This window comes from Microcaecilia unicolor, chromosome 14 (assembly GCF_901765095.1).
Source record: "Microcaecilia unicolor chromosome 14, aMicUni1.1, whole genome shotgun sequence".
NCBI lineage: Eukaryota > Metazoa > Chordata > Amphibia > Gymnophiona > Siphonopidae > Microcaecilia > Microcaecilia unicolor.
Genome location: NC_044044.1, coordinates 23,006,067 through 23,029,091, shown reverse-complemented (window position 1 = coordinate 23,029,091; position 23,025 = coordinate 23,006,067). Strand labels below are relative to the sequence as shown.

The 23,025-nt window shown below is 44.3% G+C and overlaps 1 protein-coding gene across 1 annotated transcript; it reads left to right on the top strand.

Annotated features, from left to right (window-relative positions):
- Positions 1-465: 465 nt before the first annotated feature.
- LOC115457050 (vomeronasal type-2 receptor 26-like) lies at positions 466-16,429 on the top strand. Its single transcript, XM_030186474.1, has 7 exons — positions 466-493; positions 559-751; positions 2,388-2,682; positions 7,949-8,752; positions 11,823-11,923; positions 12,374-12,504; positions 15,525-16,429. The coding sequence occupies exons 1-7, from the start codon at positions 466-468 to the stop codon at positions 16,427-16,429; spliced, it is 2,457 nt and encodes an 818-aa protein (XP_030042334.1).
- The last annotated feature ends 6,596 nt before the right edge of the window (positions 16,430-23,025 follow it).

Below are 23,025 nucleotides of genomic sequence, written 5' to 3'. Positions count from 1 at the left end.
ACACCCCTGACCCACCCGTGCTCCTGCCCTGGCCATGCTTCCCTTTCAGTTGTGTGTTAGAAATATGAACAAAAGTGTTTAAAATGTTACTGAGAAATGGAGCTGTTTGTAAAATATAAGTGTCAGATGTGACTGAATGTAAATGAGGGAGGGGAGAAGGAGAGTAAAGACATGTTTAGAAGTTGAAGTTCCCTCTATTGAATTTGCTAAAATGGAAAATTATATCAGTCTATCTTAAACCAGTCCACAGGAGAGAAGGATCAAAGTGTCATCATCGCTATCTCTATTATTTCTATGTGGCCTGCAATTAGAGTGCAGCACGGATCAAGGACAAAACACTAATAGCAGTTTCCAGAAATAGATGTCCGTTCGGATCAAGCAACAAATCCCTTGAGTCAAGGGAGACAGCAGAAGAGCACATTATTTTAAGGCGAAGCTCTGTATTCCTTCTGCCCTCACTACAGGATGACTGTGGGTCAAAACTGTGATACAGGTAAAACTATAGACAGTACAGAAGACGTTTTATAGAGAGAATGATATTATGTCCCTTATTTCTAGGATTGAGTGAGGTCTTGATGATGGCTTATGCATTAGTTAGTCGATGCCAGACAACCTTCAGTTTGACAAGTTATGATACAGGCAACACAAAGGAAGTTGATCTGATCTTGGGTGGAATAATTGCAACCACTCACACTATATTGAACAAACCCTTAAGCTTTACAAATATCAATACAGCTGAATCCTGCACAGTGTAAGTATTCATTCACCTTTTTTGTAGAGACTTCTAAACCACTGATTGAGTCATCTGAAACAAAGTACAAACTTTCACAATTATACATGACAACACACACAAATCTACCTAGACAATACACACTTCACAAAGTAGACTCCTACAGAGTCATCAGATCACCAATATTCAACAGACCTATGTTAACTGTTCTCTTCATTAAAAGCTGCTTTAAAGAACAGCATTTTAATCTTTTATACATAAGCATATCTTCTAACATTTTCTGTAACTTCTTGTTGAAAACTATTCAACAGAGCAGGGTCTGACTTCTGCCTATGAAATTACCAATCTCATGGTCTTGACCATTTATAAGCAATGTAGAAAATGCAGCTGGTGGTAGTGACCTTGGTCTTCCAACAGGCCTCTTCAAATCAGTAGGGGTCAAAGTATATTTTAGCTTGAAGCCCACTCCCCAACTTTTAGGATTCATGCAAAGATAAACCATATGTATTTATACAAATTATGTAATTCTAACAGAAGACAGCATCTGTTGGGAGATATTTTGCAAGGTGGAAGCTGCCTCAGAAATAAATCTTCCTTGAGCCTTGATAAACTATTCAACTTTTTTGTTTGCGAATCACTGATTAGTACTTAATAATAGCAATATATCAAATAGCCAAACACAGTTAAAGCAAGAAATAAGATGTCATAAGAACTTAATAAGAAGTAAATAGCCACTGTTTAGATCGTTATAGAAAATCATTGGCCTTGGCTTTCCTTGCACCAAGGTGTGATAGACCTCATATGGTATAACCAGGACATGAGTATAGTCTGTACTAAAGATATTAAAGCAAAAATCCATATATCACATTGCTTTGTCAGCTATTTCATGTTCTTTATTTAATGATAGCCAGAAGAGCTTCCTAGAAATGATAATTGCAAGCCATTTTGAGTATGTATTTACCTTACTAAAGTAGCCTGCATGAAAATCTGTTTTCAAAGCAGCTAAAGGTTTACCAGACTCTCATGAGGCAGAAATCTCACCCGTGTTGAGTGCTGGAGCAAATGTCTGTCCCTAGAATGTTTTAAACATACACATAGCATTTTTAAAAATCTTGAAAATGCTGACTACACTCTTCCAAAATTCCACTTGTGTATTCATCTACCAGAAAGGGATAAGCAGCACGTCAGTGCACATTCCATTATTCCTGTCAGCACATTACATCAGCGAGTAGTCAAGCAAAGACTAGATTATAGTCCATCATGGAAATAAAAAGCATTACTGCAAATTAGGATTGAATGTATGCTTGCATATGAGTTATAATAAAAAAATATCCAGTGATTAATCACTTCAGAATTAATATGTTTCAGCAGATCTTTGGAGAATCTCAGTTCCATACATAAGGTCTTCCAGGGTTCAGCTAAGATTCAGTGGCAGAATTGCTGGGTATAGTTTGGTAGTTGAAAAGTAGGAGTTGGATTAGTGTGAATTAATATAAAATTGCATAGTAATATAGTAGATGACAGCAGATAACGACCTGTATGGTCCATCCAGTCTTCTCAACAAGGTAAACTCATAGTATAAGGTATGATGCAATACTACAGTTGTATCATTTATGTATAGTTTATGCATGTAAAGATGTGTTTTGCTTGTTCACAGGGAGGAATCCTTTCAATACTTTCAACATATCTTGATCTTTCAGTTTGCCATTGAGGAGATCAACCAAAATGCAGAAATCTTACCTAATATCACCCTGGGTTTCCATGTCATTGACTCCTGCTCTGATGCTTCGGTTTCACTGTGTGGTGTTCTAAGCATATTATCAGGAAAAGAAGAAATAGTGCCTGGCTATACATGTTATCCGAAGAGCTACGTTGCAGGTTTCATTGAAAGACTCCCTTCATTGGCATCACATGCAATTGCCAGACTCACCGGGATCTATAGATACCCACAGGTACGGAAGCAATCAGTCTCAATTTATAATCTCTGAAATTTTGCTGTGATAGTTTCCTTTTTCCCTCACCCATCTTTTATTGGTCTGCATTATTGATTTTGGTTCCTTGGTTTGATATCTTACTGGCATATTACAATCATTGTATTAATTCACCACTTATTTTTCAAATACTCATGAATCTCTGAACAGGGTTCACTAAAAATTTCTTACAGAAAAGTATGCCTTCCATAAGTCAAAATGATTTCCAAGAACTGGCAGGAATAACCTAAATTTGTTTTCCCTGTGTAGACTAGTCATGTCCAATATATTGTTGTAATACAGCTATAGTGAATTTTTCTTATTGTTTACTTCAAACATCTCTTATAACACAGTGAAATGTACAGTACTTGTATGTTTGCTTATCATCTGTTGTTGTAACACTTATAAATCCAAAAAAAGAGGGGCATAATCGAAAGGGGCGCCCAAGTGTACCTGAGGTCGTCCTTGCAGGACGTCCCAGCGAAGGGGCGGGGAAACCCATATTATCGAATCAAGATGGACGTCCATCTTTCGTTTCAATAATACAGTCAGGGACACCAAATCTTAACATTTAGGTCATCCCTAGAGATGGTCATCCTTTGACTTGGTCATTTCTGATTTTCGACGATAATGGAAACTAAGGACGCCCCATCTCAGAAACGACCAAATGCAAGACCTTTGGTCATGGGAGGAGCCAGCATTCATAGTGCACTGGTCCCCCTCACATGCCAGGACACCAACCGGGCACCGTAGTGGGCACTGCAGTGGACTTCATAAATTGCTCCCAGATACATAGCTTCCTTACCTTGTGTGCTGAACCCCCAACCCCCCCCCCAAAAAAAAATTGTACACCCCTACCATAGCCCTTATGTGTGAAGGGGGCATTTAAATATGGGTACAGTGGGTTTCTGGTGGGTTTTGAAGAGCTCACATTTACCACCACAAGTGTAACAGGTAGGGGGGACGGGCCTGGGACCACCTTCCTGGTGTCCACTGCACCCTCTAAAACTGCTCCAGTGACCTGTGTACTGCAGTCATGGAGCTGGGTATGATATTTGAGGCTGGCATAGAGGCTGGCAAAAAATATTTTTATAAACTTTTTTGATGGTGGGAGGGGGTTAGTGACCACTGGGGAAGTAAGGGGTCATCTGTTCAGTTCAAGCATCTTTTTGTGGCTTGGTCATAAGTAAAAAAGGACCAGGTAAAGTCCTCCAAGTGTTCGTCAGGGACGCCCTTTTTTCCATTATGGGTCAAGGGGGCCCATGTGTTGGGCATGCCCAAGTCCCGCCTTCGTTACGCCTCCGACACGCCCCTGAGAACTTTGGTTCCACGACGGAAAGCAGATAGGGACACCTAAAATTGGCTTTCCATTATACCGATTTGGGCGACCCTTTGAGAAGGATGCCCATCTTCCGACTTGTGTCGAAAGATGGGTGTCCTTCTTTTTCATAAATAAGCCTCAAAGTGAATTAAGACATCCAAAGACGGAATTAATAGTTGAGTCAATTTCTTGTAATATATGTTCATGTAGACTCGTCTTGTCCACTGACTATATTATGGGCTAGATTCTGTATATGGTGCCAAAAAAATTGGCGTTGAAAAACATTAGCACTAAACAGAATTCTATTAAGGCACATAATGATGGGCCCTTTTGATAGCATAGAACATCATGCCAGAATCCACAGCCAACTATGGGCACGAAGATTTACACCAGCTGAAACCAGGTGTGAATCCCATCGTGAAAAATGGGTGTGGAACCCCGAATTCTATAACTCTGTGCACATTTTAAGTGAACGCCCCTGACCTGCTCATGTCCCTCCCATCCTTACACCCACTTTTCAGATATGCACAGAAACACTTAGGAGCTATTATATAACTGTTCGTGTAAGTGTAGTTCCGCACGGATCTGCCATATTCAGCCCATTTTGGCACCTTGATTCTGTTCAAATGTTTTACGTGCCAAAACCTTTGGGCAGAAATAATGCATAATGGGTCTCTTTTTCAACACGGACTTACTGATTGCTGCTAGTGGTAGTCCCGCCCCCAAGCACGCGCCATTTTTATGGGAAAAAGAAAACACCTGCAAATGGATTATGCAACAGTAACCAGGTGGTAATCGGGAATTGCCACACGCTGCCTGGTTACCCAAGGATTAGTGCAGGAGCCCTTATTGCCACTTCAAAGTTCTCTTACCATATGGCCTTTTGTGCTAGCGGGTTTTCCCCCTGGAACGTGGGAAAAATGGCCCCTGCCATCAGCGGTTATTCACAGTCAGCTTGCATCCACCTTCCGGCCCTGAATATTGGGTTCCATTTTATCCAAAGCCCACATTTTGCATCAACTCTCACCACCCCAGTTCAATATCAGCCAGCAAGTATTATATTGGAAGAGAGAGTTGTTTTTCTGCAGCACTGAATTGGTACACGAAAATTAATATACTTTGGCACTCATTTTCAAAACCAAAAATGTCTCTAAAACTGCACAAAGGGGGAATGTTAGGAGCAGTGGTGTGCTGGTAAATTTTTAATAACAGGCTCTCTCCCCGGTCCACCTCGGCGCCCCCCCCCCTCCACCTCTATGCCTCCCGTCCACCACTGCCCCCCCCCCCCCAAATTGCAGAGCTGGCTATAGCTATAGCCCCTCTGCTTTACTGTGATGTCAGTGTGACCAGTATACTAGAAATGGTGCCGCATAGCCATCCCCGTGGTTTCTTGTGTATTTTTCCCAAGAACATTTTGTTTTTGAAAATGGTACCTACAAAAATATATACTGAGCACAAAAATGCCTGGAAATTAGCAATTTTTGCAACAAAAAATAGATGTTTTCCAGTTTGAAAATTGCTATGTTCAGTTTGAACATTTTAGACATTTTCACCAAAACATCTACAATTGGACTCCACTTTTTACATACATTGTAATTTCTTCTATTTATTACTTTTGAGCTGCCATGATTCCACTTGCAAAGAGAAAGACGGCAAAGGAATTATCTTGCTAATTAATTTTCAAAAGTTAGGATATAATCACCTAAAACTCAGAAAAAGCATGTATCTGACAAGGGGTGTGAGGTCTGGTCATGTTTTTTAGTGGAATTAAGAGGGAAATGACCAGGCAATGGACCAGGAAACACAATCTTTATTGTAGGTGTCTGTAATCATTGGTGCAGTCTTGAAATTAAATTCTTAGATGTTGCTTCTTTCTCTACAACATCAGCAAAATTCGCCCTTTCCTCTCTGAACACACCACCCACGCTCTCATTACCTCTCGCCTTCACTACTGCAACCTACTTCTCACTGGCCTCCCACTTAACCATCTATTCCCCCTTCAATCCGTTCAGAACTCAGCTGCGTGTCTTATCTTCCGCCAAAACCGATATGCTCATATCACCCCTCTCCTCAAGTCACTTCACTGGCTTCCGATCAGGTACCGCATACAATTCAAGCTTCTCCTACTAACCTACAAATGCTCTCAATCTGCAGTCCCTCACTACCTCTCTACCCTCATCTTCCCTTACGCCCCTACCCGTAACCTCCGATCACAGAGCAAATCCCTCCTCTCAGTACCCTTCTCCACCACTGCCAACTCCAGGCTCCGCCCTGTCTGCCTCGCCTCACTCTATGCCTGGAATAAACTCCCCGAGCCCATACGCCAAGCACCTAACCATTGTACCTCTACCCACGTAATCTAGACTGTTCCAATTTTTGATTGTCTGCACTCTTTGTCCATTTGTCCTTCTTGTCCTTTAGATTGTAAGCTCCTTTGAGCAGGGACTGTCCTTCTTTGTTTTTTGTACAGCGCTGCGTAACCCTGGTAGCTCCCTAGAAATGTTAAATAGTAGTAGTAGTAGATGACTCGGACTCTACATAGTTCGTGTTTCGGCTTGTGCCTTCAACAGGAGTCCACAAAAGTAGAAGAATGCATAAGACCACCAGTGGTTATATAGCAGGAACCCAGCCCACAATACCAAATCATGTTCAAAAAGAGTGTCAGAAATTGTTTTGTATTATCTAGCTTTGAGGGCTCCTGCTGGAACTCTTACCAACTCCTAAATAGAATCTTGCTATTCTTTGGATTGTTGCCATGATTTGGGTTTCTGCAAGGTACTGGCTTGGCCACTGTTTTGAAAACAGGATACTGGGCTAGATAGACCAATAGTCTGACCCAGTATGGCTACTCTTATGTTCTTATGTAGGGGCACTTTCAATGTGACATCTAAGTCTGATTTTGGACGTTTTGCACAAAATGTCTAAAATTCAAATAGGAAAAGTGGTCATTTTAGAAAAAGAAAAAGTCTATCTTTTTTTTTTTAATACTGTTTTGAAGAAGGTTTTGTGCTTTGGACATTTTATTTTATTTTATTGGTCCATTTTCGAAAAACAAAATTGAAAAAAATAGATATTCATGCTTGTGGGATGGAGGAAAAGCCATTTACAGTAGACCGGTCCCCCAGACATCCCATGAGAGCAATGGAGCACCCTAGAGGGCACTTCATAAAAATACTCCAAGGTACACATCTCACTTTTGCTCCCTTATCTTGTCGCCTGAGCCTCCAAGACCCACCCAAAACACACTGTCAGCCACTGTACACCACTATAAAAGTTTTTATGGGTGAAGGGGGCACCTATATGTAGCTACAGTAGTGTTTTGGTGAGTTTGGTCGGGGTAATTGCTTCCACAAGTGTGACTGGTAGGGGGAGATAAGGACCTAGGTCTCCCATTGTGCACTGCACTGACCACTATACTACTCCAGGGACCTGCATGCTGCTCTAATAGACCTGCCTCTAACATCTGAGGCTGTCATAAAGGCTGGTAAGTCATATTTTTATTCACATTGTTGTGGGGTGGGAGGGGTCATTGACCAATGGAGGGGTATTAGGGGTCAACCATTATTTCCTCCAGTAGTCATCTGGTAATTTGTCTAGACCAAAACATCTTGGTTTTAATCCTGGTCATTTTTGTTCCATTTCATTATGGCTGAAAGAAATACAAGTGTTAGGCACACCGTAATCCCACCTTAGAAAGCCCCTGACGTCCCTCTTGTGATTTTAAGCACTGCAGATGAATTTCATAGATCAACATCTGCAAAATATATTTTGAAAATACTAATTTGGTCGTGTTCTGAAGAAATACATCCAAACGGTGAATTATGATGCTTTTTGGACATTTTTCTCTTTAGAATATGATTCCCAAATCTCTCTCAAATAAGTGTTAAAACCTGAAAAGATGAAATCCGTTGACCTTTTCCATCCTAGATCAGCTATGGATTGACAGAAACATCACTGAATGAACATGATGAGTTCCCATACTTTTATCACAGTTTTCCGAGTGATTATTCTCATTTTCATGGTTTGACTCCACTTCTCAGACTCTTTGGATGGAGTTGGGTGGGGATGCTCACCTCAACTGATGAGAATGAAATAACGTACTGTGAAGAACTGAAAAGGGAGATTATTAGGAGTGGGGACTGTGTAGATTTTTTGGAATCAATTCCAGATATTACGATTACCTCTTCTGAAGAACTATGGAAAAGAAGTAAACAGATTTTGAACAAGATCTACAAATCAAAGGCCAATGTTATTATTATCCACACTACCAAGATAATCACAATAGAAACATTCTGTTTAATCTCCTATAAAAAGATTGATACAAAGCTGTTTATCTCCTCTATGGAGACCTCTTCTATTAAGAGCAAGGCTCTTTCTGTCACACCTTTGATGTGTAATGCATTGAATGGCTCCCTAAGGCTTACTATCCCAAAAGGAGATATTCCAGGTTTTAATGATTACCTCCAAAATACCACCTCCTCTAAATTCTTTGACCAATCTTTCTTTCTTTTGAAACCTGCATTTGAATGTGGTTTACTCAATGACAAAGAAAACTGCACAAGATCGGAGACACTGTCTATCACTGATGCTTCACTATTTGATATGAATAATTTTGAGCTCACTTACAGTCTTTATAACATGATCTATGCCGTGGCTCATGCTTTACACAACTTGTACACGGCCAAGTCTCAACGTGGAAATAGTCTTAAAATGGAATTTAAGCCATGGAAGGTAAAATCAGAAGGTTCAACTTTCTAGCTAGTGTAATGGGGGTTTTTTTCAGTCCGCTAAAATTCATTTATGCTCACTCCCTGATTCTGCATATGGTGCCCAGAATAGTATAAGTAAATTTGGGTGCACACTTGATTTCCACATACAAAATCAGCCAATTAGTACTGATAATTAGGTGATAATTGGCATTAATTTAATTTGCACATGCATCTTTAGGTGCCAGGATTAGCCATGGGAAGAGTGTGGGTGGATTAGGGGTGTTCCTCCAATTTGCATGCCGTAATACAAAATAACAGAGATCCGCACCTAATTTAGGTTTGAGGATTTATATTTGGTTTCACTAGGTGTAAATCTTTCTGCCCCAAAATCAGCACAAATCCTGGTACTAAACACTATTCTGTAAAAGGTGCCGAACTCTGAGAATCATTTATAGAATAGAGTTTAAGCAGAGTGTCAGTTTTTTGGCTCCATGTATAGAATTTTAGCCTAAATATTGTAGATTATTGATGTTCATAATATAAAGCAATATATAATATTCATATGAAAAATTGCAATTAAATATTTCAGTTTGCCTGTAAATGAAGACTACAAAAGAATGTTCTAAATGTTGAATAAGAAATAGAAATCAAATATAGAAACTGCAAATAGTCTTAGGGAATAGAGAGGAAACCGTATTTAACCTGGAACATTGTTTCTATGTCTAATAGAGAGAACAAAATAATCAGTAGATGAACAATGCATAATTTTACACTCTTAGAGGACTCACCAGTTCAACCTACAGGTATTAAAAATTTGCCTGGATTCGAAAGAAATAATGTAGCAAACATGCAAAGGGATGCAATAGGTACAAGTCTAAATCTCACATGTTTTCGACAAAATATAGAGGACTAGTAAAAAAGGCCCGTTTCTGACACAAATGAAACGGGCGCTAGCAAGGTTTTCCTCGGAGTGTGTATGTTTGGGAGAGTGTATGTGAGAGTGACTGTTTGAGAGTCAGAGTGAAAGTGTGATTGTGTGAGAGAGAGCGTGAGTCTGGGTGTGAGTGTGTTTGTGAGAGAGTGTGTGTGTGAGAATGAGAGTGTGTGCAAGTGTGTATGTGAGACACAGTGTGAGTGAGAGTGTGTGTGTGTGGGCGAGAGAGAGAGTGTGTGTGAGACACAGATTCTCTGTTTGAGTGAGTGTATGAGACCAAGCGAGTGTGTGAGTGACTGTGTGGCACATAGAGAGTGAATGTGATACAGTGTGAGACAGAGTGTGTGAGAGTGAGAGTCAGAAAGACATTGTATATGAGAGAGAGAGTGTGAGCCGTGCCCTCCCAATCCATGGCCATCTGTCCCCTGCCCCCTCCATTCATCCTTTTCCAGCAATTCCCCTCTGTCCCTGAGCCCTGCCCTCCCAATCCATGGCCATCCATGTTTGTCTGTCACCTGCCCCCTCCATTCATCCCTATCCAACATTTCCCCTCTCTGCCTGAGGCCTGCCCTGCAATCCATATCCATCCATGCCCATCTGTCCCCTCCATTCATCCCTATGCAGCAATTCCCCTCTCCCTGAGTCCTGCCCTTCCAATCCATGCCCATCCATGCTCCTCTGTCACCTGGCCCCTCCATTTTTCCCTATCCAGCATTTCCCCTCTCTGCCTGAGGCCTGCTCTGCAATCCATATCCATCCATGCCCATCTGTCCCCTCCATTCATCCCTATCCAGCAATTCCCCTCTCCCTGAGTCCTGCCCTTCCAATCCATGCCCATCCATGCTCATCTGTCACCTGGCCCCTCCATTGTTCCCTATCCAGCATTTCCCCTCTCTGCCTGAGGCCTGCTCTGCAATCCATATCCATCCATGCCCATCTGTCCCCTCCATTCATCCCTATCCAGCAATTCCCCTCTCCCTGAGTCCTGCCCTTCCAATCCATGCCCATCCATGCTCATCTGTCACCTGGCCCCTCCATATTTCCCTATCCAGCATTTCCCCTCTCTGCCTGAGGCCTGCTCTGCAATCCATATCCATCCATGCCCATCTGTCCCCTCCATTCATCCCTATCCAGCAATTCCCCTCTCCCTGAGTCCTGCCCTCCCAATCCATGCCCATCCATGCTCATCTGTCACCTGGCCCCTCCATTTTTCCCTATCCAGCATTTCCCCTCTCTGCCTGAGGCCTGCTCTGCAATCCATATCCATCCATGCCCATCTGTCCCCTCCATTCATCCCTATCCAGCAATTCCCCTCTCCCTGTGTCCTGCCCCTTCCAATCCATGCCCATCCATGCTCATCTGTCACCTGGCCCCTCCATTTTTCCCTATCCAGCAATTTCCCTCTCTCCCTGAGTCCTGCCCTCCCAATCCATGCCCATCCATGCTCCTCTTTCCCCTGCCCCCTCCATTCATCCATTTCTAGTAATTCCCCTCTCTCCCTGTGCCCTGCCTCCTAATCCATACCCATCCATGCTCCTCTGTCCCCTGCCGCCTCCATTCATCCTTTTCCAGCAAGTCCCCTCTTGCCCTTCCATGACCCCCCCCTCGCATCCATGCTACTCTCTCTCCCATGTCCCAGCCTGGCCCGCCCTCTTCTCCCCCCCCCCCTTCGCATCCATGCCTCGCATCCATGCCCCCCCTTCGCATCCATGCATCCCCCCCCCCCCCCCGTTCGCATACATGCATCCCTTTTTTTTTTTTCTTCTTCGTTTTAACTTTACCTCCGTGGCGGTTCGTGCAGCGAAGCGTCAGGGAAGGAGGCGGCGCTCCCGACGTCTAGCTTTCCCTTCGCTGTGTTCCGCCCGAACACAGCGAAGGGAAGGCTAGACGTCGGGAGCGCCGCCTCCTTCCCTGACGCTTCGCTTCCCGATTTGTTTGGTTTGAGGCGAGGGCGGGGCAGAGACGGCTGGCTGGCTTGAAGGCTTCACTGGGAGTGACGTCAGATGGCTTCAAGGCTTCAGGGCTTGAAGCTTCCGGCTTCAAGTTTCCGGCTTCACAGAACGTTGTCTTCAGAACGTTCACGGTGCGTTTTATTATATTAGATTTATACTTAAGCAAACAAGAAAAACAATATTCTAACTATGCATTATCTTTCTAGCTCAACCAGTACCTTAAAGAGGTCCACGTTAAAGCCCCAGATGGACATGAGATCTTCTTAGATGAGAAAGGACATGCTCCCACTCATTATGATATCAAACAGTATTTTCTTTTCCCTAATTTGACAACCGCCTGGATCCATGTCGGAAGTTTCAAGCCCTCAGCTCCAAAGGACAAGCAACTCTTTGTGAACCTTACAGCCATCAGATGGAAAACTCCTTCAAACCAGGCCTGAAACTATCTATTCTGTTTATAGTAGGGTTAATAATGTGGAAACAGAGCAGAGGAAGAAAAGGACCTAAGTTTGCAATCACATATTTTTGTAATTATAGAATAAATATCAGAGCCCTTTGTTGAAAACCTTCCCAGTTTAAAATCTGTCTTTAAATTAGTTCTCATGATAGCTCAGAAATGCTCTATTTACTGGGGAAATTTACCATGTTGTCATTAGTACATCAGAAGTAATGGAAGCAGATTTAGCAGACAATCTCTCTTATAGAGAGAGGCAACTGCTGATTGAGGAATATGACTCTATTTCTGTATTTCTTCCTCTCCTCAGGTCCTCCGCTCTGTGTGCTCTGAGAGCTGTACACATGGATACAGGAAAGTTATTGATCGTGAGAAGCCGGTCTGCTGCTTTGACTGTGTCCCCTGCTCTGAAGGGGAGTATTCTAATACCACAGGTAGACAAAACTCATCACTGTGGTTTATATATGTATATATGAAATACCAGTTGTTAATGTGAACCAGATATACACCCATCAGTACTGGAAACAAAGATACAGCAAGATGCTGAATACTTCCTGCATCCTACATCATAGTTAATGATTCAAGTTTATGCAATAAAGAGATCATCCTGGCTACGACCACTTACCTTTTATACACAGAACTTAACCCCCTATACTGTACCGTTGCCTTGGAATTTTGTAACCCAAGTGCCTGACCGTGCAATGTTTAGAATTAAATCTTACTTTTTAATTATTGAACCATTGTTCAAGCTTCGCTAGATCCTTCCTTATTCTATCCACAACCTCTGGGGTGTCCACCGTATTACAGAGTTTGGTGTCATCCACAAAAAGACAAACCTTACCAGACAGTCCATCCGCAATATCACTCACAAATAACAGAAAAAGATTCGGCTCAAGGATTGATTCCTGCGGTACACCACTGATAATATTCTTTCCCTTGGATCAAGCTCCATTTACCACTACCCTATGTATCCTTCCATTTAACCAGTTTTCAACACAGTCAGTTACTTTAGTGCCCATATATGCAGACTATTTTTTAAAAAACATCACCTAACTAATTTTATGCCTTTCAGTCTTGACTTTGTATAGCTGAGCATAGGGGTGGTGAGCACAGGCATGACCCAAGTCAACTGCCACCTGAGGCAAGCAATGAGATGGAGCCACTGACCCCCCCCCCCCCCCCAATCTAATATTTCTCTTTTCATACTCTCTCTCTTTCTCCCAAAGCCCTTCAAGCCACCCCTGTCCATGGTCTGGCATCTCCCCTCTTCCTTCCTCAACCCTCTTCCCCAAGTATGCCTTCCCCTTTGGTCTTTCAAAAGGCGGCGGCGGCGGCAGCGATTCCTATACAATGCCCTATCGCCGGCACTGGCATCTTCTCTGTATTGCAGCCTGCCTCTGAGGAAACAGGAAGTTACATCAGAGAGGAACAGGGGCGTAGCCACGGATGGGCCTGGGTGGGCTGGGGCCCACCCACTTCGGCCTCAGGCCCACCCAGCAACGGTGCACACTGCAGGCCTTCTTTCCCTCGGGCCCTCCCTCCCCTTCGGGCAGCACCGCAGTCTACCTGTACAGGAAAGCTGCACGGCACCGGTTCCGTCCTGCCGCTACGCTGCTGCCCTCCGCTCCATTGTCATCATCTTTCTGGCACAGAGTTGTTCTTCTGCTGCTTATCTGCAGCGGGTCCGCACGCTGCCAGGGCTGTATGCTGCTGTGACTGCTTCCTCTGCGCTGGCCCCGCCTTCCGTCTCTTCAAGAAGGCGGGGCCAGCGCACAGGAAGCAGTCGCAGCAGCATACAGCCCTGGCAGTGCGCGGACCCGCTGCAGATAAGCAGCAGAAGAATGAGTAACAACTCTGTGCCAGAAAGATGATGACAACGGAGCAGAGGGCAGCAGCGTAGCGGCAGGACGGACCCGGTGCCGTGCAGCTTTCCTGTACAGGTAGACTGCGGCGCTGCCCGAAGGGGAGGGAGGGCCCGAGGGAAAGAAGGCCTGCAGCCAGCATGTCAGTGAGTGGTGGCTGGGGAAAGGGAGGGAAAAAAACCCTGCAGCATGCTGGCGGGTGGTAGGTTTGTGTGTGTGTGTGTGTGTGTGTGCTGGGGGGGGGTCAGGGAGAGACAGGAGCGCTGTTGGGATGAGGGAGTGAGACAGGTAGGGGGAGGGACAGAGAGATGCTGCAAGGGAAAAGAAAGGGAGAATGGTTGGATATGGGTGGGATGGGGAGAGGGAGGGAAAGAGCATGAGAGAAAAAACGTGTTGGACATGAAAGTGGAAGGGAGGGAGAGATGAGAAGGGAAATGTTGAACATGGCATTGAGGTGAGGGAAAGGAAGGATGGAGAGATGGTGGGGGGGGGGGGGAGAGAGAGAGATGTTAAACCAGGGGCTCAAGGCAGGGAGAGGGAGAAAAGTTGGACATGAAGAAGGTGGAGAAGAGGAAAGGAAAGGAGAGATGCACAAGCGGGGGAGGGGAGAAAGAGGGAAGATGGATCCAGGGAGAGAAGATAGACAATGGATGGCAGGGAAGAGAAAGGGAAAATGCTGGACAATGGGGGAGGGGAGAGAGATGGGACAGGAAGATGTTGGTGGTGGGAGGTAAAAGGTATAGGGAAATAGGCTATGAGGGTGAGGAGGGTAGAAAGAGGGAACAGATGCTTGACTGGGGGGGGGGGAGAGAAACTTTTGTGCCCACCCAAAATTGGCTGTCTGGCTACGTCACTGGAGAGGAAGGACACAATATAGAGAAGAAGCCAGTGCCAGTAGCAGAGCAGTGTATGGGAATCATTGTTGATGAAAACTTTTGGAAAACCAAAGAAGAAGGTAGACTAGGGGAAGGGTGTTGAGGAAGGAAGGGGGAGAAGCCAAACCACAGCCAATGAAGGGGGGGTGGCTGGTGGCAGTTGCAAGATGCATCTCTCTGAAACATGCCATCTGAGGACCCCGCTTCAGTTGGCGTAATGGTAGAGCCACCATTGGCTGAGTATATAGAATAACCCATTTATTTCATATCCAGAAACCTTCTTCTCCTCTTCAAAATCCAATAAGGTACAACCTCCCCCATAACCTGTCCCTGTGCCTTTATGCGCTCACCTTTAGCTGGGTATGACATTTGAGGCTGGCATAGAGGCTGGTAAAAATGATTTAAAAATTTTTTGGGGGTGGAAGGGGGTTGGTGATCACTGGGCAGTAAGGGGAGGTCATTCCCGATTCCCTCCGGTGGTCGTCCCCACAACGGAAATCAGTTGAGAGTGCCCAAAATCGGCTTTCGATTATGCCGATTTGGGCGACCCTGAGAGAAGGACGCCCATCTCCCGATTTGTGGCGGAAGATGGACGCCCTTTTCTTTCAAAAATTCCCCTGATAGCCTGTCAGTTATTGTTTCTTCTTCTTAAAAACTCAGATTTGTTGGTAATGAAGTGCTTACAAATGAAATCTTAAGAAATCGTATGTTCCATAGATGCTGAGAACTGCATGAAGTGTCCAGAAGATCAGTGGCCCAGTGAGAAGAAGGATAAATGTCTACCAAGAGACATTGATTTCCTGTCCTATGATGATCCCTTGGGTGCAGCTTTGTCTTCTATTTCTATTCTCTTATTCATTATCACTGCCCTAGTGCTGGGAATCTTTATTAAATATCGGAACACTGCTGTGGTGAAAGCCAATAACCGAAATCTCAGCTACATCCTCCTCATCTCCCTCATGTTATCTTTCCTCTGCACCTTGGTATTCATCGGTCAGCCTGGGACATTGACCTGTCTTCTCAGGCAATCTGCTTTTGGGATGATTTTTACCATTGCTGTTTCTTCTGTGCTGGCAAAAACTGTCACAGTTGTCATTGCCTTCAGAGCCAACAAGCCCAGCAGCAAGTTAAGAAAGTGGGTTGGGACAAGGGTCTCCAGCTATCTAGTCCTTCTCTGCATCTCTGGTGAAATTGTCATATGCACTGTATGGCTGATCATCTCTCCTCCATTCCCTGAATATGACACACAGTCTGTAACTGGGAAGATCATTCTACAGTGCAATGAGGGGTCCACTATTGCATTTTATAGTGTGATTGGGTACATGGGTTTTTTGGCTCTTCTTAGTTTCACTGTGGCTTTCCTAGTAAGGAAGGTTCCGGATAGTTTTAATGAGGCTCAGTTTATCACTTTCAGCATGCTGGTGTTCTGCAGTGTTTGGGTGTCCTTCATCCCATCACACCTGAGCACTAAAGGCAAATACATGGTGGCCGTGGAGATATTTGCCATCCTGGCTTCCAGTACTGGACTGCTGGGCTGTATTTTCACCCCGAAGTGCTACATTATTTTGCTCAGACCTGACCTGAACACGAGGGGTCATTTAATAGGGAAAAAAGTATCCTAAAAATGCCACATGAAGAAGGATTTCTTTATCATGATCTTGTAGTCCTGCTCAATATTATAGAAAGTGATTGAATTTTGAAATCGGAATGCCTTCATTATAGCCTGAAAACAGTGAGTCAAATTAATGAAAGGAAGGTAAATATTTCCTGTAAGGTCATGGGCTAGTGCAAAGTGTGTACAAATGTGGAAAACATGTTATGTGAGATTTGCAGTGGAAGCAGAGACAATCGCTAAATGACGTATTATCTAATGGAAAGGAATGTGATTAGGAGCAGAAGAATTTTTGCAAGGGAAGTTAGAGATGACAGTTTTGACACCTGTAACAGAAAAGTCATGTGATAACGTGTCATGTGATCTGGTATTTTAGCCATCCCTTAGCCTCTTTAAATATGTATGATTTCTGCAGAAAGTGGGAGGAGATAGTTTTCACTAGCTAGGATGCCAGTTGGTGAATTTTCTCTTTGCATAAACCTTGCTTAAAACTGTATTTCTAATCCGATATGTTTTTTTGCTTCTGCCATAATAATGCATTTCGCTTGCCTTGTTTTATTTTCTTCTTCTACTTTCCCATGTTACTTGGGGGTATGTTTACTAAGGTGTGCTAGCTATTTGAACATGTCTGCAAAGTTTATATATGTTAAACGCTAACACGCCTATATATTTCTATGGGCGCATTAGCGTTTAATGTGCGTAATCCATTTATACATGCTAAAACCGCTAGCATGGCGTAAGTTGTGTGTGCGTCAATATAAATAAATATAAATATATTTATATATTTTAATTATTATTATTATTATTTATTTATTTTGTGGTATCTCGTTGGGTGGGTCTTGTGGGTTTTTGGGAGGTTGTGTCATTTCTCCTCTGGTTAAGAGGCTCACTACTGCCCCCTAGTGCTCACACTGTTATGCTTATGATTTCTTTATTCATAAATATTCATCCCCTATACAGATATTACCATGCACCAAAACAGTCTAACTAGCCCATATTTGTTTATTTAATATTTATTTCTGTATTTACATACATAGTTTAATTAATTTTAATTTCTTAACAAGCCAATCCACACTGATAAATACATTTAACAAGCAATTAGAATTTATGCACATAACTCGCTAGGAGTATTCTGTAAATGAATGAACCTAAATTTGAATGTGTGCATCCAAGAAGGGGCGTGGCTATAGGTAGGGAATGTGCGTGTCATGAGTGTTCCAAAACGTTACATGCAGTGTTACAGAATACGACTTCTCTATGCTAAAATCTACATGCACAACTTTATTCCAAGGTTTACTTGATGTAAATAGAAGCACTTAGATTTAGGTGGAGGAATAGCCTCTAAGCATATTCTATAAACCGCTTAGGCATATTCTATATACCATATATAATTTTATCTGCACCTTGCTTAATATGCTTAGGCAGCAATTTATTCCGCTTTGGTTCTTTAGGTGCCATATGTAGAATCTAGACCATATTAATGGCTAAAAAGAATAGACATCTTAAACTATAATTAAGAACTGTTCAAAACAGTAAAATCATTCTGGCGTGACTAAGAGGCGTATTTTCAAAGCACTTAGCCTTACAAAGTTCAATAGGTTACTATGGAACTTTTAAGTCTAAGTGCTTTGAAAATGAGCCCCTAAATCACCATTTCTCTTGCAATCTTCAATTAAAAGAAAGCTTTCAACTGTCTTTGAAACTGTAAGTAATTATTTGTTGTACGTAATTTTGTGGAAGCACTAGTAAAACATGACCATTTCTGACACAAATGAAATGGGCGCTAGCAAGGTTAACCTCCGAGTTCCAGCTTGGCCCCCTCCCTCCCCCCTCTCATCCGAGTTCCAGGTTTCCCTGTCATCCGAGTTCCAGGCCTCCCTCCCTCTCTCTCATCCGAGTTCCAGGCCCCCCTCTGTCTCCTCTAAGTTCCAGGCCCCCTCCCTCTGTCTCCTCTGAGTCCAGGCCCCTCCCTCCCCCTCCCTCCGAGTTCCAGGCCCCCTCTCCTCCAAGTTCCAGCCTGGCCTCCCTCCCTCTCCTCCGAGTTCCACTCCCTGTCCTCCGAGTTCCCCTCCCTTCCCTCTGAGTTCCAGGTCCCCTCCCTCCCTGTCCTCCTAGTTCCAGGCCTGGCCTCCCTCTGCTCTGAGTTCTAGGCCCCCTGCTTCCCTCCCCTCCGATTTCCATGCCCCCCTCTCCTCCGAGTTCCAGACCCCCGCGCCTCCCTCCCTCTCTCTCTCTCCCCTCCGAGTAGCAGCCCGACCTGTGTTGCCCACCCTCTTTTCTCAATCCTCCGCCTGCCCCTCGCCTTCCTGCATGCCGCCCAGAATTTAAAAGTTCTTACAATGCAGGTCTGGCTTGCACTCAGAGGAGAGGGAGGGAGGTGGCCCTGGAACTCGGAGGGAGGGGGGCGATTCTCCCATGATTCAATCCTCACTTCCAACATTCTGTGGCTGGCTGGTGCTGGCTTCCCTTCCCTCTCACTGATCCGCCCACTGACGTCATCACGTTTAGGCGCGAGGGCGGACCAATGTGAATTGTGTTACTAACCCAAGCACCCAGACGTAGAACATTGGAGGTGCAAATTATTATATAGGATATTCAATAAGTGGGTAACCTCTGGGTAAAACATTCTCTGCGTGTAATCAATTAGGGTCCCTTTTACTAAGCCACATAGGTGCCTACGCACACCAATGTGTGCCAAATTGGAGTTACTACCCAGTTATCGCGTGGCCCTTGCGGTATTTTCAAATTTTTTTTTATGGCATGCATAGTGGATGCACGCCAAGTGGCATCTGACACGCGTAGGTCATTACTACCCAAATTCTTTACCGCTAGGTCTATGGCTAGCGGTAAGGTCTCAGACCCAAAATGGACGAGCGGCAATTTTGATTTTACCTCTTGTCCATTTTTAGCAAAAATTTTAAAAAGGCCTTTTTTTACAAGTGTGCTGAAAAATGATTCTGCGCATACCCACAACCTGTGTCTACACTACTGGAGGCCATTTTTCAGCGCGCCTTTGTAAAAGGACCCCTTAGTCTTTAATAGTGTTTAATACACTTGTATGCAATTAGAAGTTCAGTTTTAGTCATGTTTAGCTTCAAATAGTGTTGAGACATCCAAGCAGCAATGTCAGACAAGCAGGCTGAAATTTTGTCCTGGATTAAGGTTGAGATTTCAGGAGTGGAGATGTAGATCTGAGAGTCATCTGCGTAAAGATGGTATTGAAAGCCATGGGATGAAATCAAGGTACCAAGGGAAGAGGTATAGATGGAGAAAAGGAGGTGTCCAAGGACAGAACCCTGAGGTACACCAACTGAAAGCGGGATGGAGGTTGAAGAGAATCCACTGGAGTGAACACTGAAAGTACAAACTGAGAGGTAGGAGGAGAACCAGGAAAGAACAGGGCCCTGGAATCCAAGCGAGGACAGGGTATCCAGGAGTATGGTGTGGTCAACAGTGTCGAAAGCAGCAGATAGGTCAAGAAGGATAAGGATAGAATAGAGACCTCTGGATTAAGCCAGCAGCAGGTCATTAGAGACTTTGGTAAGTGCAGTTGCAGTAGAGTGAAGAGGGCGAAAACCAGATTGGAGTGGGTAAAGAATAGGTTGAGAAGAAAGAAAGTCAAGACAACGGCGGTGAATAATGCGTTCAAGTAATTTAGAGAGGAAAGGAAGAAGGGAGATGGGGCGATAGTTGGAGGGAGAGGTAGGGTCAAGTGAGGGGGTTTTTTTTAGGAGTGGAGTGACAACAGCATGTTTGAAGGCCGTAGGAACAGTTGCAGTGTAGAGTGAAAAATTAAGGATGTGACAGATGACAGGGATGATAGTAGGAGACATAGTGTTAAGTAGGTAAGTGGGGATGGGATCAGAAGAAAAAAGAAGGAGAAGAAGGAGAGTACGGGGTGTGGAGTAAGGGAGAGAGAGGTGGGGAGGGTTTGGATGAAAATTCAAGGTTAATCTTACGGATTTTATCGTGGAAGTGCTCAGCTAGGGTCTGGGGAGAAAGAGAAGGGGGAATTGGGGACAGAGTTACTTTGAGAAGAGAGTTCAGTGTGGTGAAGAGAAGTTGAGGGTTGGAGCCAAGGGAATTTGTCAATTGGGTGAAGTAATCCTGTTTGGCAAGTGAAAGGGCAGACTGGAAGGAGTTAAGCATGAATTTGAAATGAATGAAGTCAGCAAGGGTGCGGGATTTAAGCCAAGAATGTTCAGCAGAGCGGGCACAGGAGCGAAAGTAGCGGATTTTAGAGGTCAGCCAAGGCTGGGGTTTGGTACACCTAGTAGGATGGGGCATGGGAGGGGCAAGAGTGTCGAGAGCACAGGAGAGAATAGCATCATAGAAAGAAACGGCTTCATCGACAGACTTAGATAGAGTGGTGGTGGAGAAAAGGTTAGAGACACAAGAGGACAGAGTAAGGTGGTCAACAGCCTGAAGATTTCTAGATGTGGGGGTTGAGATTGGGTGGGACTGGGGAGGAGGGTGCTTAAGTGTGAAGGTTAATAGGTGATGGTCAGAAAGGGGGAGATCTGAGGAACAGAAGCTGGAGGGAGAGCAGTTAGAGGAGAGGATAAGTTCGAGGCAGTGACAATTTTGGTGAGTGGGTGCAGAGGAGTAAAGCTGAAGGTTGAATGAGGACGTTAAGGCAAGGAATTGGGAAGCATAAGAGTCAGATGAATCATCAGCGTGGATATTGAAGTCACCAAGGATGATGGAGGGGGATGGTTCATGAAAGAAGGAAAGTCAGGTGTCAAAGTCAGTGAGAAAGGATGAAAGAGATTTATCAGGGGGTCAATAAATGACTGCTAGTCAGAGAGGCAGAGGAGTGAAAAGGCAGAACGAGTGGACTTCAAAGGACAAAAAGCAGTGAGACTGGGGTGGAAGAAGAGATTGGAATTTGCAGGAGGGAGAGAGCAGCAATCCAACGCCACCGCCACAGCCGGCAGGGCGAGGGGTATGAGAGAAAAGATAACCACCATGGCAAAGGGCCACGACAGAAATAGAGTCATCAGGGGAGAGAAGTTTCAGTTAAGGCAAGTAGATGGAGGGAGCGAGAAATGAAGAGGTCATGAATGTAGGGAAGTTTATTGCAGATGGAGCGGGCATTCCATAGGGCACAAGAGAAGGGTAAGGAGGAAGGGGGAAGAAGAGGAATAGAGATGAGATTAGAGACATCACGATGTGGACTGCATAAGTAGGAAGAAGGCAGGAGAGGAGGACCAGGGTTGGGATTGATGTCACCAGCTGAGAGTAAGAGAAGGAGTAACAGAGAGCGGAGAAGAGTAGGAGAGGTGTGGCCACGAAGGCAAGAGGTACTCAGGTAGAATGGGAAAGACACAATGGAGGGAAGAAAGAGATGAAGATTAAAAGCTGAGGAGGAGGAAGGGGGTAAAAGAGAAGGTGAGGTGATGAAATCAATGGATGGGAAGTGAGTTCCTGTAATGGACAGTGGTAGGGGGTGAGGGAAAAGATTAGGAAGGGACAGGGCTAGGAAGAAAATGTGTATAGGGGTCATAATAAAGTCTGAGATACTTTCAGCTGCTAGGCAGGAACAGCAATTGAACTTTCAGGTGTTAAGTAGAAACAGCAATTAAAACATCTGGGCAATAGCTGATAGAAGGAAGGATGGAGTCAAGGCTGAAGACAAGCAGGACCCGAACAGGCTGGAGCAGAAGGACTGAAGGCTGGAAGGATGGAGTCAAGGCTGAGGACAAGCAGGACTGGAACAGGCTGGAACAATATGACCGAAGGCTGGAGCAGATGAGGTTGAAGACGAGCAGGACTGGAACAGGCTGGAGTAGAAGGACCGAAGTCTGGAACAGTAGGACTGAAGGCTGGAGCAGATGAGGCTGAAGACGAGCAGGACTGGGACAGAAGGACCGATGACTGGAGCAGATGAGGCAGAAGACGAGCAGGACTAGAACAGAAGGACCAAAGGCTAGAGCAGATGAGGCTGAAGACAAGCAGGATCAGAACAGGCTGGTACAGAAGAACCGAAGGCTGGAGCAGATGAGGCTGATGAAACAAAGAGACACAAATACTCTTTGTATTTGTTTCTCTGCCGGAGATGGCAAATGCCTCTACGGTACTATATAAGCCACATTGAGCCTGCAAATAGGTGGGGAAATGTGGGATATAAATGTAACAAATAAAATAAAAAATAAATTACTCTGACCCAGTATGGCTATTCCTATGTTCTTATGTAAAAACTATTCTCTCAGCTATCTTAGAAATGATACACAGATATGATACCAGATGTTAGTTCCCCGAAAGAGAGGGATCCATAGTAAGTTTTTTCAAAAGTGGCCTAATCAATGCCTGTTTCTATCAAAAATGAACACTGCCCATAGAAAGACTTTGATGAATCATATGTGAAAGCAAAGAGGTGAGGCCATGTCTGGGAATGCGGAGTCAACTGGAAGATAAAGGATCCATCTTGCAAGTAGGAAACCACATAGAGGATATAATCTGAGATATCTGAGTTAAAGATGGAAGTGTGAATGATGGCCAAAGGAGGGGACTGGCTCAATGGGCAAAAGCGAAGAAGGGGAGGGACAAGAGACATTTGAAACAGACAGAGTACTGGTGCTGAATGCTGAGATGGCCATTATATTC